The 16,352-nt window shown below is 32.4% G+C and overlaps 1 protein-coding gene across 1 annotated transcript; it reads right to left on the reverse strand.

Annotated features, from left to right (window-relative positions):
• Positions 1 to 5,803: 5,803 nt before the first annotated feature.
• LOC148603465 (uncharacterized) lies at positions 5,804 to 15,892 on the reverse strand. The gene is made up of 8 exons (XM_088553518.1): positions 15,542 to 15,892; positions 13,166 to 13,216; positions 12,696 to 12,867; positions 10,283 to 10,512; positions 9,301 to 9,579; positions 8,790 to 8,852; positions 7,994 to 8,035; positions 5,804 to 6,275 (listed from the first exon to the last, which is right to left on the reverse strand). The coding sequence occupies exons 1-8, from the start codon at positions 15,585 to 15,587 to the stop codon at positions 5,998 to 6,000; spliced, it is 1,161 nt and encodes a 386-aa protein (XP_088409644.1). The 5' UTR covers positions 15,588 to 15,892; the 3' UTR covers positions 5,804 to 5,997.
• Between the last annotated feature and the right edge of the window lie 460 nt (positions 15,893 to 16,352).

Genomic DNA, 16,352 nt, shown 5'->3' on the forward strand with positions numbered 1-16,352 from the left:
TAACAAGCTTTTACAAAAAGCCTAATTAGAACAAACATTTTATGATACATTTTTTTTTGTTTTTGTTTTTTGTTTTTCCCTAATGGAATGATTTCAAATTAGTTCCAATCAATAACTGGATTTAAAGTGGCACAATGTTAAGCCTTTCTGCTTTTAAACTGCATTACCTTCACAAAGCTTAAGATCAATAGAACTAATGACGGTTCTATATCAATGTGATTTTCGACAAGATAAGACATTGCAATTTACCATACATTAAAAAGCAATCATAATCGCATTTCACAATAAAAAAAATAATTGAAGAGGAAAATATTGATTGTGTGATGAGTCCAGTGCAAATAGACACTTCGGCACTTGAAACTTGCTTTGTTAAAGCTGATTTCGATTTATGAGCTTTTGTTCAATTCCAAAAAAAATATTAACACTGTCACGTTTAACTATTTCTCATACCTTTCCATCTTTGTTCACCGATCACACAATTTATGCAAGGTTTGTAATGTATCACATACGGTTGTAACACATCATGCAGCTTTTTTTTCAGCTTCCGTGCATTAAATTAACCTAATTGATGAAAATACTTCATGTAATATCTTCTTGGTTACAAGTTACACATGCTGATGAGATTATACAAATCATAAAACATTCTCCTAGCTGGGATGACTTAAAAACAACAGATCGAAGGATTGAAATTTATATATAAGACTGCCAAAAGCTGTCAAAAGTGAGCTCTGAATCAGACAGTTTTAATCGGTCCTTTAAATCAAACAAAAAAAAACGTATATTGAAATTTGAAATACCTGTTTTGATCGAGCCAATTTCGAAGTCCATTAAGGATTCGGTCTTGACAGGTTTTACTGTATCAAAAATTTGAGACTATGGTATACTGACATTTCAAATACTTTTTTCTTGTTGTTATCCAATCTGTAATATCGGCGGTATAAGATCTTGGATTACCGATAATGCCTCCAAGACTCACGTGTATGCATTCACAACCTCTCGACATGGCTACGGTAATGCTTTGGTCTACGAAACAAATAAGTGTACATATAAAAAACAAAAAAACTCCAAATTGTTTAGAACGCAGCTGCAAGATGAATATCACGGACAAGAAATACTTATAAGATAAGTCCAGAAATAAAACACTATTACGCTTTCCAAATGACATTCGTATACAACAATATGGTAAAAGACGTTTTGAAAAAGCTGCACTTACTCTATGGAACAACATACCATCGTACACTCGGAATTATCAGTCCTTAAACGTTTTTAACAATAATCTTAAAGAGTAATCAAGGGAACCAAGGTTATAGCGGTAATCAAAAGAATGTATTCCAGGGACAAAGACCAGACATGGAAAACAGACATACACAACAAAGAACATAAAGTAACTAAAATCATACATACAAAGTAACAAAAGTAAATGAGCAACTCGGACTCCACTAAAAACTAGGTGCACCGGTAGTGTAAGCGTCCTCTGCTTTTCTAGAAACTCCCGCCGAGTTGCTCATAAAAAGTCAAGTCCGGGGTAGACAAACTAGGAAAGGAAAACTATGACACGTTGAATAAATCAGTTTTCATGGTGCAGATAGATAAACCACAACGGTCCACGAGTTCATGATGACGACCATAAAACTTCTGCAGTGATGACTTCAATCTTGTAGCAACATAACCCTGTTCCAGAAGCCTATTTGTCAGAGTTCTAGCGCGATACGAAAAGTCTGCGTAGTTTTGGCAAGCTCTGGCATGACGTATGAGTTGTGATATGAACACTCCATACGCAGGAGCCGAAGGGATGTTGCCACAGATGAAAGGAAAGTTGACAATTCTGAATGAAAAGTCATCACGTTTGTCTTAAAACTCATCTTTTTAGAACAGCTTTTGCTTCTTGTAATTTTAAAAAACAAAGTTAACAAGTTTATTCAGTTGTCCTGCCATAACATTTTTGTGTCACTTTTAGTGTTTCTATTTATTAATATACGGGCATACATTTAGATTTCACATATCTTTGCTTTTATTTTTTTTATTTTCAATTTTTTTTCTGACTGTTCCCTTTCAATTTTATACTTTCTTAATTGCTTTTATTTCTTTATCATGTGTGTGTATATACATCACATTGCATTTTAGTCTTGCTATTTATGTATCAGTCTTTGTAAGAATCATGCAAAATATGAAAAATGTGATACACCCCAAAAAGGCTACATTTTTTTATTTTTGTAATTAAGTTGTTTTATTGGTCTGTATTGTGAAATGTGTAATTATTCATTCATATCTGCTTGCTCTTAGGAGATATTCAAGATAGAAAATCCAATAGATTCTATTGTATTTGAGCGTTATTTACAGAGATATCTCCCTTAATTTTGAAATCTACATTACATTGTATATAATGTTTATCTCCTATGAACATGGGTTATATGGAAAATCACATGTTACTTTCTGTTTACCATGACATTTTAAACAAAATATCAAAAAATAAAAACATGGAGGCTTTTTAACCATGAATCACATTTTGCATGATTCTTCTGTGGAGTGCTACTTAAATTCTTTGTCATTGCTAGTTTTATATTATATATCTGTTTACATTGAATTGCGATTTTTTTTTCATTTTATATGAGTCCTTTCTTGTATATTTTAGTTTGTATTTGTATCACGCCAAGCGTAAAGGGTAACTGTTTATACTATATGATTCCGTATACAAATGTTGTGTAATAATAATAACAATAATAATAATAATAAGTTGCGATCTTTTAAATAATAACCGCTCCGGGCCGTATCCGATATCTAACTAATAGTAAATTTTACGTGTTATTTCCGGGTTTAAAAATACGATACTAGTATTGCATGAGCACGAGGTACTTTAAATTGATTTGTTTGTTGTTGGGGTTTAACGTCCGAGCAGCAATGTTTCAACTATATTCAGACGATGAACATGAAATTGATGATAAAATGAACATGAAATGATGATGAAATGAAAAAAAGGGATGGGACACAAGGATAATGGGGTCGACAAATTTTGATTGCCACTGGAAATAGGGAGAGGTGGGTAGGGTCGGGCAATTTAGCCTCCTGTGGCGGAGCACTATGGTTCCTACTCCGGGAGAATACCACAGTAGAGTTCTTTAACGTGTGAGGAACGTGGCATCTTTCCCAACACGGTGCACCACTATGATTTGCGGTCAGGTTTTCCGTATTATAGCCTGACAACCCCAGCATGTAACACGCCAGGGGTACCCCATTCCACCACCTGGGGCACACATCCCAGTTGCTCTGTGGGCAGAGCGCCCTAGCCCCCGGCTAGGGTTCTGAGCACTCTTTAGTCGCCTTTTACGACAAGCTTAGCGCTGCTGCAGGCATATTCTTTTAACACCCGGACCTGCACGGGGCACTTTAAATTGAACCCATATCTATTGTGTTTATATATGAAAGATTGTTAAACTAATATAAATGCAGAATACCCTTGTGGTTGAGGTTTTTTTTTTTGCATTGGCGATTAACATATATCTAGAGCTCCAAAGATAAATAATCGTTCGACGATGAGTCTAGAATTACAGAATCTTACATTATAGAGAAATAGTGAGCTGTGATGATGAAATAAAAGTTTTCAATCCTCGCGCAGTTTATGATTTAATATCCTGCATCTTCGAACCTATCTTTCTGTTGCCGTTCATCACTCGCAACAAGATAGCATACCTCAGAGTCATGTTAATAATATTTACTAAGTGTCAGTAACTGTAAGGCAGAGGGTGAAACATAGTACCCACCATTTATTGTTTAATTTTTCTATATTCAGCAACATAATCAGGAAAGTAGATAAGATTTTCAATATCATGCTGTACCACTGAGTTACAATTTTATTGAAATGCATTGAAAATGAATATTTCAAGGGCATATAGCTCTGTCAAATTCCGCATTTTTCTAAGATTCTATTGAACAATTTTTGCGCAAAGCCGGTGATGCAAATCATATAATGGTCTTTTCAAATAGAGAAAGCATCCTTGAGTTATATTTATTGGCAGATCGGTGGAGTTTTGACATGCATGTTTCTGATTTTTCCCATTTTGCCTAATTCTTACAAACACTTACACTTGACCACCTTAATTGACGTGACATTTGTCGTGCAATTTGGTGATCGTATGACTATCATGTTAGAATCAATAGTTCACTTTTCCGAACTTAGTACAATAAAGTCATGTCTGGATTTAGTGGGGAAAAATAGAAGATGTCCCTTTTAACTGTTGTCGTAAACATTATATAGCCTCGGTTGAAACGATGTATCAAATTACATAATATATATTACGTTAATGAAAGCTGATTAGGCCTTGACGACTGTCTGTGTATTCAGATATTTTTTCTGTGGGCATCTCGGTGATCGTATAAGATACATGCCAGAAACAAACGTTTCCATTCCTCCGATTTCCTTAAAGTAAAGTCAACTCTTATTTAGTGAATTTTGTCCTGCCCCTTTCCGTGTAGACGTTTCTAGTTCATTTATGTTGTTTGTAATATGACTAAAATACTTCATAATTTCGTCCACAGATTTTTGAGATTTGCTACTTGTACCATGGTGTGTTCCCGTCGATCTTCAACAATTCGTGATCAATTTTGAGATTCTTAGAATCTCATCTTTTTATGATATCTGTGATTCGATTGTGTAGATTGTCTATTTATTTTTTGTTTTGTTTTTTGTTTTTGTTTTTTGTTTTTGTTTTGTGTTTTTGTTTTCTTTTTGCTGTTTTGTTTGTTTGCTTTTTTTGCTGTTTTTTTTTTGTTTTTTGTTTTTGTTTTGTTCTTGTGTTGTTTTTTTTATCTTTTAACTAGAATTCACTCTATGTTTTTGCCCATAGATTTCCACCTATTTGATACCATGGTATCTATCCGTTACCTTTTTGTCAGAATCTACAATAATTCGGGATAAATTGTGTGTTTCTTGGTATCTTGCATTTTTATGATATCCGTGATTTCGTTGTACAAATTGTTGCTGTCTTTGCTCAATAGTAGTCTGGTGTTTTTCTTAATTACTAGAATTCGTCTTTGCAACAAATCTTTCTTTGAATTTGTACATCTCATATATATACACATCATTGGGTACCCACAGATGATAACGCTTCTAACCTCCTTCAATCACCTGTTGCTCAATTCATACTATTTTTCTCGTCTTCATGAATAATTAATGAGTTTGCTTCATTGGTCGCATTACAAAACACTGATGTGGAATTTGGCTAATCATATTTATCCTTTATCACTCTTTCGGTTAAATGTATATATTAAATATGGCCTTGCTGCAATAGTTTGGAGTAAAAGAATTGCAGGAATTTCGACAAGAAACTGTTGATAAATCATTTGATGGATAGGACGTTTGTTTGTCGGTGAAAACGGGTGCTGGAAGACATCTATGTTCGAGAGAGGTACGACGCGTAGTCAACCGTGGGTTTCCAACGATGATATTAACATTGTATTTTATGAAGTTATCGTAAAATACGTTGTACTCGCATGGTCGTACTGGTTCGATGTATGGTTTATACGAAATATACATCATATTTAGTCAATATGCTTAAGGTGCTGAACAGATTCACCATAAACTAGATATAGGCTGGAAACCATGACCTTTATTGACTTTTATTGAAGTGTTTTACTTTTATTTATTTTTTTTGTGGTGTCATGTTTTACTGTATAAGTAATTATCTGGACATGTACTTGAATATCGATAAAAACGATTATTCCGTTTAATATTTTAGGCATGTTTTGCCGATTAAAGGACCAGCTATTTTGAGTTTTCAATAATATGTAAGTACTAACAAAGACAAAATGAGAACAAAATGTTTTACTTCAAAATAAAAAAAAAGCTAAAGAAATGCGAAATGGTATAAATATCTATTAAATCTACAGAAAAACTGTGACTGATTTCCAAACAATTTTATCGCTTGATATGATATCACGTTGTATGTAAATCAGCGGGAATGTGGGCATCAACATCCAGTGATGACCATGTCAATATAATTTTTACAAGAAATATTTAGATGCACGTTTCTGTAAATACATTCCAAATGTCATCACATCGCCGACTCCTATAAGAAACACGACGGTAATGATGACAATGATTCCGACAGCACCGAAAAATTTTGACGACAATCTAGAATCCTCTGCACTTTTGAGTTGTCGAGTATAGGAAGAAAGCGTCTTCTTGTTTACAGTTAGTAGGGATGTAAGATTCGCTACCATCTCGGATAATTCAGTGCTGTTAATACTCGATTGGTTCGAATAACAAATACATCTGCAATCTAAACATATTATGAATTGATAATGTTATCATTAGTTCTTCAAGTACTTTGCAAGTTATTAGGATGATGTTTCACCAAAATGTTTTCAGGGTTGTACATGCATTTACGAAAGAGTATTCTAAATCGATATGTGTTTGAGTTACATACCTATTTTTGCTGAGAAATCACATGTTATAAGGCGCCTATTATGTTATTTTTAACCCCTGATGTTTTTTATAATACTGGATGTTTCGATAGTAACAGCGTTACGTCAAATTAAGCTGTGATCCTATAATATTCTTGTTTATAACGTCTCGGCAGAAAATAGCATTTTGTTTTCTCAATTTTGCGCTAATGTCTTTCTCAACTTACCACTGCAATTATTCAATATAGAAATGACCTTTTTTTTCTAAATTCAATATAATAAGCTTGAAGTACAAAAAAAAACAAAAAAAAACTATTTAATACAATAAACTAAAGCTCAGTACCTTTTCGAATTCTAGATTAAATCAATAAAAATTTCAGGAAAAGGCCGAGTAATACATAAAAATGCATAAAGTAAAGGAGCAAAAAGAAAAGAAAGAGGAACACAATTTAAACCCCAAACCGCACGAGCCTTGAATAAAACAAAAGAGGAACTGGGACATATCTAAAATTTTCTTAATCAAATAAATATTTATTTTGATGGAGAATACAAATATATTTTTACTGATTATCGTATTACTGTTTTTACACTTTTTAAAGTTGAAGTCTTTCTGCTTAATTACCTAAATATGTCTTAAAAACAAAACCAAAATCAGCAAAACATCGCAGTAAAGAAGTAACTTTATCATGGAAAAAATAATCAGAAATTAGATAATCAAACTTTACGTATTTATTCCTTCAGTTTAAAATCATTTTATCATATCAAAATTTCTTTTTCAGTATATACAACTAACATTTCAATGCCTTATTAAAGAGTAAATACTGTAATGGGTGCATCTGTAATTATTTTTGTTCAGATGTCTAAGGGTGTTTTCCACCCACTTCCTTTGCCCAGGCGTTTGGACAATTCTATCCATGTACCAACATTCGTAAGTGCAGGTCGGACAGCTGCCGCTTAAGACTAAAGTTATTGTAACTGTGCGGTAAATATAAAGATCTTACGTTTCTTGGACATTTCTCAATATGACCATACAATATAACGTGTTTTTGTATATGTTGAAAATATGTTCATCTATTTAATACAATATAAACTCCTTGTAGGTTTTTGTTGAAATCAAAGACATTAAAACTAGATCATGGAAAAATGTCGTTATAATATTTGGTATGTTCCTGATTTTTGTTACCTTTTTGAAAGTTTTGTAAAATGAGTAGAACCGTAAAAGTATATATTGTTTTGGATACCTGGTGTTGATGTCGGCATGGGTGTTTTTGATGTATGCCTAATACCTGAAATTTTATGCCAGTGTATGTTAATTGTATGAGTTTATGTTTTAGTAAAATTATCATAGAAAATAATAGTAACAATTAGATCTAAAAATCTTCGAAATTAAAAAAAAACAAACACACATAACAATACCATATCTCCAATACGGATTAAGCATTTGGGTACACCGAACAGAAAAAAAAATCCACATTTTAATACAACATTGCAACCAATGTTGAAATAGGTATAGCCAACGGAATGATGGACAGACACGGGTCAAAACAATAGGATGTCTCCCTACTGCACTGGTAGTACAAAAACTAAAGCGTACCTGTAGATGATGTAGAAACTTGTGTGGACGTTTTAATATTGCCTACAATTAAACAGAAGAGGTTTTTTTAGCAATGATATTAGCTGTATGTAATAGAAAAGCAATTATGTATTAATGCATTTTCATTTTGGGAAATAAAATTCTGAAATCATTTTTTTTGTTATGAGTACTTCTTGTATAAAATTCAAATTTGAATCATGAGCTTACGAAGGACTTGGTTGTAATACTGTTGATGAATAGTTACTCCTTGAAACGCGGATACAACATACCAAATTTTGCAATATTTATATTTATATTCGAATGAGTAACACTTATACTAATCCATATTTGTTGAAAATTTTGTTTTATATTTTTCGAATTCGAGGGTCTGATTTGCAAGGAGAATCAAAACAAAGTTTTACCTAATTAATTAGTAAGATACATATTACATTTAAAATCATTCTGCAATACTTGCAAAATGTAATTTTGAATATTTAAAAGCCGTATACTCTTGAATATATTAAAAAGGCGCCAATGGTTGACAGTTGCTGATATAATCGTTTATAATGGAAACAGTCAATTTCTAGTTTTCTAGAAACTTTAAATGTTTTAAATTAAACTTGTAAGCTTCAATATGGCCGACCGAAAACCCGTATTCTTTATGATTTTGTTTTCTCGTCTTTATCGGCGGTCGTTTTGAATTGGCGACCATAATTGAAAAGTTAGTTATTGCACAGTAAAAAATAAAACAAAAACTACTCTATTGAAACATTATAACTTCTATTTGGAAACTGTTTGATAACAGAAACAAACTTACAACTTCTTTCGGGCGCTTGATGGTCAGACATAGAAACAGTCGGTGTAAACCATTCATAAAACACTAAAACAAACAACAAATGCTTATTTTTGGCTGTTGTAATAGATATAGAGTTGTAGTGAAAAGTACAAGTAACCATTAATTTGTAAAATAACATACATGTAATTAATATGTCTACAAATTTTGTTTGGAAACTACGGCTGTCTGCGTAATCAGATAAACTACACATTGTTCAGGTAGTTTGTCTTAGAATTGTTTAGATTGTCTCCATCCTTCGATTAAATCATAATTTTGCATTACTTCTGAAACCTTGGTAACATTGTTCCTTTCCGCATTTCCGTAAGCACGTTAATTCTGCTGGTGTCATTGTCAAAAAAAGAGGATTATCCTTTTTGTACAAACCCCGATGTAAACAACAACATTCTCTCAATAACATTAACTGTTGTTTGTTTGTATGTAATATTGAACAAAGATTTACGAAAATCAGACCAAAATAAAATGTTCTATTTACCTCTAGTTCCGAATTTGAATCGTGACACAGAGTACACAGAAGTTACAGACGAATTTCTGACTTGAAAATCAACATATCCGCCTATGCTGCTGTCTAGATATTTCATACAAGTTCCGGTTTCATTATCATGCGTATATCCTAAACATCTGAACCACGCGTCACACCCATTGTCGCATTTGTCCAATGTGGTGTTGTATCCGTTATAAATGCTGATTAAATCTTCATCAACCGACACGCTTACATTTGTGTAGAAGGGGCGACTAGTATATTCATGGCTAACTGAAAAGTACATAATCCATCACGATGGCAAATTCTCCAGTGTAGAACAAAATATTTAGCCTTACTTTTATTTTGATTTGACAAAATTCCATCTGTTGTAAGTTGTTATGATATGAAAATTTGCTGATTCAAAGGTTAAAATAGCTCATATAAAATATTGGTTTTTGCAGTTAATGTATCTGTTTTTCCCAAGTAAGAAAGTGAATTTAATTTTCTATAGTCTGGGTTTACAGTTACTGTTTCTCTTGCTCATAGTTATTTCCAACTGGCGAAGGGCGTAAAGTCAAACATTTTGGCTTCTTTTTCTTCATTTTGTCACATTTTGTTTGTATTTAGTTTCTTCTTACTATTTAAATTTGGCCTTTTTTACATTCTTATTTCACATGTACGGTTAAGGAGGTAGACCTACGGTAAGGGACACAACTCATGCAATCAGTGATATATTTGTATTATATTAAATTTTACCAAAGCCTCTCAAGCTTTTATTTGAAGCACAATAAAATGAATCCAAGTTAATTAGTTGCTTACATAAGATTGATGTAAAATGCTGAATACAAAGGTTTGAATGATTTTTAAGAGTTGTGTCCCTTACCCTAGGTATACCTCCTTAATCAAGCATCATCACAACTAAATTCATGCTTTTTTTCATATAACGTAGTAGTCGAATTTAGTAGATATCTAAACAAAATACTAAATGTTTAACCTTGATTATATCTTAGGCAGATGTACGGATGTTTTTTCAAACAGTTATCTGTAACAAATGCAGATACAATAGGTTGGTTAATACTAAGAGCAACACAGCTGATTTCTCCGTTAAGGTCATCTTTTTGAAGGTTTCTTGTAAACTGCAAGTCTTGTTGGCAACTGGACAGTTTATATATTATATCGTCGACTTCTTTTATTCGTGATACCCAAAAAAGGTTACCAACAGACCTTAAATGAAGAATAACAAGAGACCTTTTTGAACTGATGTTTAGTGTGTAATTGTCTAATATTTTTTACACATGGTCATTTTTAAAGGGATTGTGATCACGCCAAAGTACTTTAACCACGCTGCAAATCTGTCCGAAGTCAGAAATTTCTGGTCTCTATATGTATTGTTTCCTTTTCATTTCCATTTACTTTTATGTTGATGGAGTATGTAGGACCAGCTGCAGCCTGCTCTGTGGTGTGAGGGTTTCCTTGTCGTTAATTGAAGAAAACCCAAGTGGGGCCTTGGGCTGATATTTTTCATCCCGGCGGTCTTTCTGACATATTCACCATTTCAATTCTCGTTATAATAATATTCTGCATTTTAGGAACGTAACTAATATCTGAATATATTAACTTGTATAAAGAATTTTGTTTCGTTTTTCGCAAAATAAACAGCGAAGCGGTTCGGTTCGCATTATGCGTAAATTGAAACAAAGTTCAATATACAAGATGATATATTCAGATATTAGTAAAATTCCTTATTATTAAATATTCTGGCAAAAACAATGATAAATTCATATTAATGTATTCTAAAAACACGCACCATTTTCGCACAGATTTATTTCATGGATAAAAGGGGCGTGGTTAAAAGTTCGTGACCTTGATTATTGATCATGTGATAAGAACATTTTGTACCCAAGATAAAATCAAAACAATGACATCTTTTCTTACAGTTAATATAGTATGGTCATATTGAATTATTTTAACGTAACGTTGAACTTCGTTGGATAACACTATTTATTTAAGGGGTTTTTATTTTTATTTAGCAAATGACCCTCCTTATTATGTGTTATTCCATATAAGAATCAGGCAGTGTGTGAAACATGATAAGGAAAAAAATCCCCTTATTTTGATAGTGAAATCTGACTATTTGCACCAAAAGAACCAAGGAAAACAGACAAGATTTTTCTCCATATCATGCTGAACCATTGAGCTTCAATGTCATTGAAATACACTGAAAATGAACATTTCAAGGGCAGACAACTTTGTCAAAAACCTTATTTTTCTGATTCTACTGAAACATTTCTGAGCAAAGTTAATGATGCCAATATCAATTAATGGCCTTTTCAAATAGAGAAATAGATTGATATTTTACTGTCAGATCGGTGGGGTTTTGGATGCAGGTTTCTGTTTTTTTTTTTTTTTTCATTTTGCCTAATTCTTACAAACACTTCAAATCAAACAAGAATATACAGACATTTTTTATTTCAAGAATTTTGATTTTTTTTAAGATATATTGCATGTGAATATTTTGTCGCCTTTAAATACAATTTATCGCTTTCGAATTTACAATGGACGACTCTCTTATCTTCTACTGTTTGATACCTTATGAAATCAAAGTGAACAAATTACAAAGCTTCTCATTCAAGGAACGAAATATGACCAATTACATACGAGAGAGAGAGAGAACACCATACAAAATGAAAGAACACCACAATGAATACAAAATAAAAATGAGCTGTTCGTACTCAGAAGTAGAAGGAACATAATCGAACAAATCAGACTTAAGTGCCCAAATATTTGAGCAGACAAATTAACGGTTTAAGTCGTGGTCTGAACGTTTTACTAAACGCGTCCACTTCAGTTTTACAAATATACAAAGGTAATTAATACTTGAAAGATTTTTTTCTTTACAGATCGATATCAAAAGGTGATTACCAAAAATAAAATTGAAGTGGAAGCTCGAATAATTTAACTAATTGTTTTGAATAGAAATCATTTTCATTTTCAATGTCATTATTAAATAAAAATTAACCTTATACAATTAATCTTCTACATGTATTAATAGACCCATTTGACATTTCATTTTAATGGCCTCTACAACCTTCAAGAGCGATATTATTACACTTCCTTTCATTCCTCAAAGTATCGATATTACGATTGAGTACATATATGTACATATATCTGTTTAGATCGATATTTTGAAAAATAAAGAGGAAACAAATCTTTTTCAAATTACTGGAAAACAAATTAAAATGTTCGTATTGTGGTTACAGTGTTTGTACTTGGAGTAGGATGATACTAGACAATCATTCTGTGTCATTGTAAAATGTTTATAACTTGTATCCCACAATTCCAAAGAAGCATGTTTTTATCGTTTTGTTGAAACCAATTATTCATGACAAATTTAAATATTAACTTACTTATTTTCATTTGCACGATCGATCGTTTTAGCAAGAAACTGTGCACATGTATATCCACACATTTCAAAAGTTGAGCCGGGCACTTCCTGTTCACAAAGTTCAACTGCTGAATACCATGTGACATTGTCATTGATGATAAACAAGGTAAAGTTAATGCCTCTTCCTACGCTTGCTAAATAAAACGCCTTAATTTAAATACAGTACTCAAATGTGTATTTAGATGAATGGTTCGTTAAAACTGAATTCTAGTTAGATTGTGCTTGTTTTACATCGTCGCCATATTTGTTTATAATAGTTGCACTGTCATTGACCTATTTTATGAATGAATTGTGCATACGTGGTGACGATTTGTTTCTGCATGCAAATAACTGAAACTGAATCTTAAAATGATAGAATTTTGTCACTTCGCGTACATAAAACATTGTTTTAAAGACAGGACAATCCTCTGTTTTCTGCGATTAATTTCTTACCATTAATATTTATGACATTTCCACCACACGGTTTTAGCCGGAAGACTAGTACTAAAAGTATTGTCACATTTACATTTTAGTATAACATGAAATCATAGTTAAAGTAAAGAAATAAAATCACAATATTAATCAGAATAATTTAAATGGTGTTTAATTGTGATGTGAAAAAAAAAACCCGAATATTAACTTTTATTTATTTTTTTTTATATTACGTGTTTTTAGTTTCTTGGTGTTATTTGTCTACTGCTTAACATCTGGCATGACCTCAATCGTGACAACTAGTGTTGAGGAAGAGTCGTCATGAAGATAAAGAAACGCACTTCCGATCAGTGATCTTGTATCAGAAAGAGGAAAGTACAAGCTTCACGCGTCTCATAACAGGTCTGCCATTAAACATCCTGTTGTGTTTGTTTTATAGTATTCAGTATCTTGTATATAAAACGTGAAGAAGGACAACCCTACCGATGCACCTGGTACATGCTTCCCGTTTTTAGTAAGGTCCGGGTTGCACTGTACTTTAGTTTCCTTGTATTTGTTATTTTGATCGTGTCATATTCTTTGTTGTGTGTCTCTTTCATGTATAGTCTTTTTCCTGGGAATATATTCTTTTTAATTCCGTTCGATAGCTTGATAGAACTACATAATAATTATTGTACACTACTGATAAACATCAATATCTGCCATGTTACGTTCAACTTTTTGCACGTAACGACAACAGATATTCATTCAATATCCCATGACAAACCAAAACAAAAACTAAAACACAAACAAACAAACAAACAAATAAACAAAAAACTAGAATAAACAACAACAAAAAAAGGACAACTCGACAAAGTGCAATCATTGCCCACCAAAGCTTCAATGTATGACTTTGTCCTATTAAACTGGAAGTAATATAAGCATTCACCTACTTACTCGACCCATGCTCCTAGTAAAGTGTTTAATGAGGCTGCCTATATCTTGTTAGATCCATATTTATTTGTGTTTAGTTGGTTTCCCAATGATGTAGATTGTGTTCTATAAATTGTGTGATTATTTCAAAATGTCACTTAGTACAACCGTTACTCAATGTCAAAACATTTGGGGTGCTCTCTAGCAGTGAATAATTGATATATAATTCTGTATGATTGACATTGTCTCACGATTAGCGAGCATGCCTATCGTATCCATGTCCAGTAATATGATTTTAGGCTATACCTTCGATGTACGGAGCTCATTTGTCGTTTACGGTGCACCGCAATGTTGCTATGGGCAAAGTCACATTCGTTAGGGAGAATGTGTGAGACTTTCTTCCGGGAAAGCTTGAAATATTTCTAAATAGCAAAATTTAGTACATAATACTGACCTGATTTATTTCTTTAATCTTACTTGTTTTGCATTAATCGATACGAATCAACTTTCTCTAATTCCAGTTCGTCAGGTCTATCGTCTGAGAAGATCTAATTGTTACGAACCAATAATGAAATACAAATATCTAGTCTAGGTGGAACGAACCTACGGTGACGATGATTTTTATTCCTAAAAACCTATTTCCCTCAAATCCATGGATAAAATAGTGTAATGTATTTTTAAGAATGAAAAAAGCTTCTCGATGTACAAATATAATGTAGGAATTATCAGCACTTAATACTACAGATAGATAATTAAAACAGGTGATTGTGTCTTGTCTTTCACCAAAGAAAAACAAAAACAAAAACAAAAACAAAAACAAACAAACAAACAAATAAACAAACTAAACAGAAGGAAAACCTCAAATAAACAAATTAAAAAACAACAATTATGATTGAGTAAAATACAGAGAAACGTTTTGAATGTTGTTTTGTAAGAGTAATCAAGGGAACCAAGATTCTGGTGGAAATCAAAAGTATATTGTGCTGGGACAAAGACCAGACATAAAAAAAAAACATAACAAAGAATATAAAGTTACTAAAATCATACATACAAGGTAACAAAAGTAAATGGGTAACTTGGACTCCACTAAAAACTGGAAGCATGGACCAGGTGCACCGTTTGGGTAAGAGTCCTCTGCTTTTCTAGAAACACACGCCGAGTTGCTTAGAAAAGTCATGTCCGGGGTAGCCGAAAGAGGAAAGGAAAACTATGACACGCTGAACAAATAATTTTCATGGTGCAGATATATACACCGTAACGAGTTCATAATGACGACCATAAAACTTCTGTAGTAATGACTTCAATCTTGTAGCAACATAACCCTGTCCAGAAGCCACAAAATAAGCCTAATTGTAAGAAGTCTAGCGCGATACAAAAAGTCTATGGCCATAATGTATGAGTTTTGATATGAGCTATGAAAGTGTGCATTTTAGTTAAACAAAACTAAAATTTTCATTTACATTGCTTTAAATTGTACTAACTTACCAAATAGGGTGAGTTTCATTACAACATCATTTACAAAGTCCTTCATTTTTTTTATAAAAGAATGCGTCGACAAAACTGTTTTACGTTAGCTTTATTAGCACATTACTTAACTCTTTCCATGTACAGATTCCTAAAACACAAGTTCGTACATTACGATATGCCAATATACCGTGTTTGACGATAATTAAGCAACTAGGTGGAGTAAGTAGAACATACAGATTGCGGAACGAAATAATAACAGCATTTCTTCGATGACTATGTATATTTCTCGGACATAGTTATTAATCATGAAATAAAAAAGTGACATTTATGCACTGTAACTTGACAATTCACTATCGAGAATATCGCAAAAAAAAAAACAAAAACAAAAACAAAACTCGGCTATGTATATTCTATTATGTGGTGATGGAATTACTTCTGTTTATTTTTTACATACAAAAATCCCCATTTAAATGTTTTAATAGTTTTTTTTTCTAATCAATTATACATTCAATCTATGATCAGTTTGACTACAGCATTAGCCAATGTACTTAATGATAATAGCAATTCATTTATTGCCCTTTGTTTTGAATTTAAAAAAAAATGGAACCAATAGAAAAATACTGTTCATCAATGCAAGTTCCATATTCTATTTTGACATAGACAGATGAACAGATAAAATTCAATATTTACTCACGGTTGATGTATTGATATGACAAGCACTTGATATAGCGTCACTACTTAACGGAATAAAATCAAATTTACAGAACGAAATGATTTTTAGTAAATGTCAGGGCATACAAATAGTAAAATAAAACTTTTCAGGTTTCCA

This window comes from Perna viridis, chromosome 11 (assembly GCF_037379345.1).
Source record: "Perna viridis isolate PV_CMFRI_1.1 ecotype Kerala chromosome 11, ASM3737934v1, whole genome shotgun sequence".
NCBI classification, from domain to species: domain Eukaryota; kingdom Metazoa; phylum Mollusca; class Bivalvia; order Mytilida; family Mytilidae; genus Perna; species Perna viridis.

Bases quoted from the DNA above. Each gene is read 5' to 3' on its own strand.
- LOC148603465 (XM_088553518.1), bottom strand. From the start codon at position 15,587: ATGAAGGACTTTGTAAATGATGTTGTAATGAAACTCACCCTATTTG. The intron at 10,513-12,695 runs GTAAGTTAATAT...TCTTCATTTAAG, and splicing joins GATCGTGCAAATGAAAATAA to GTCTGTTGGTAACCTTTTTT. The intron at 8,853-9,300 runs GTAAATAGAACA...TGTTTGTTTTAG, and splicing joins ATTCAAATTCGGAACTAGAG to TGTTTTATGAATGGTTTACA.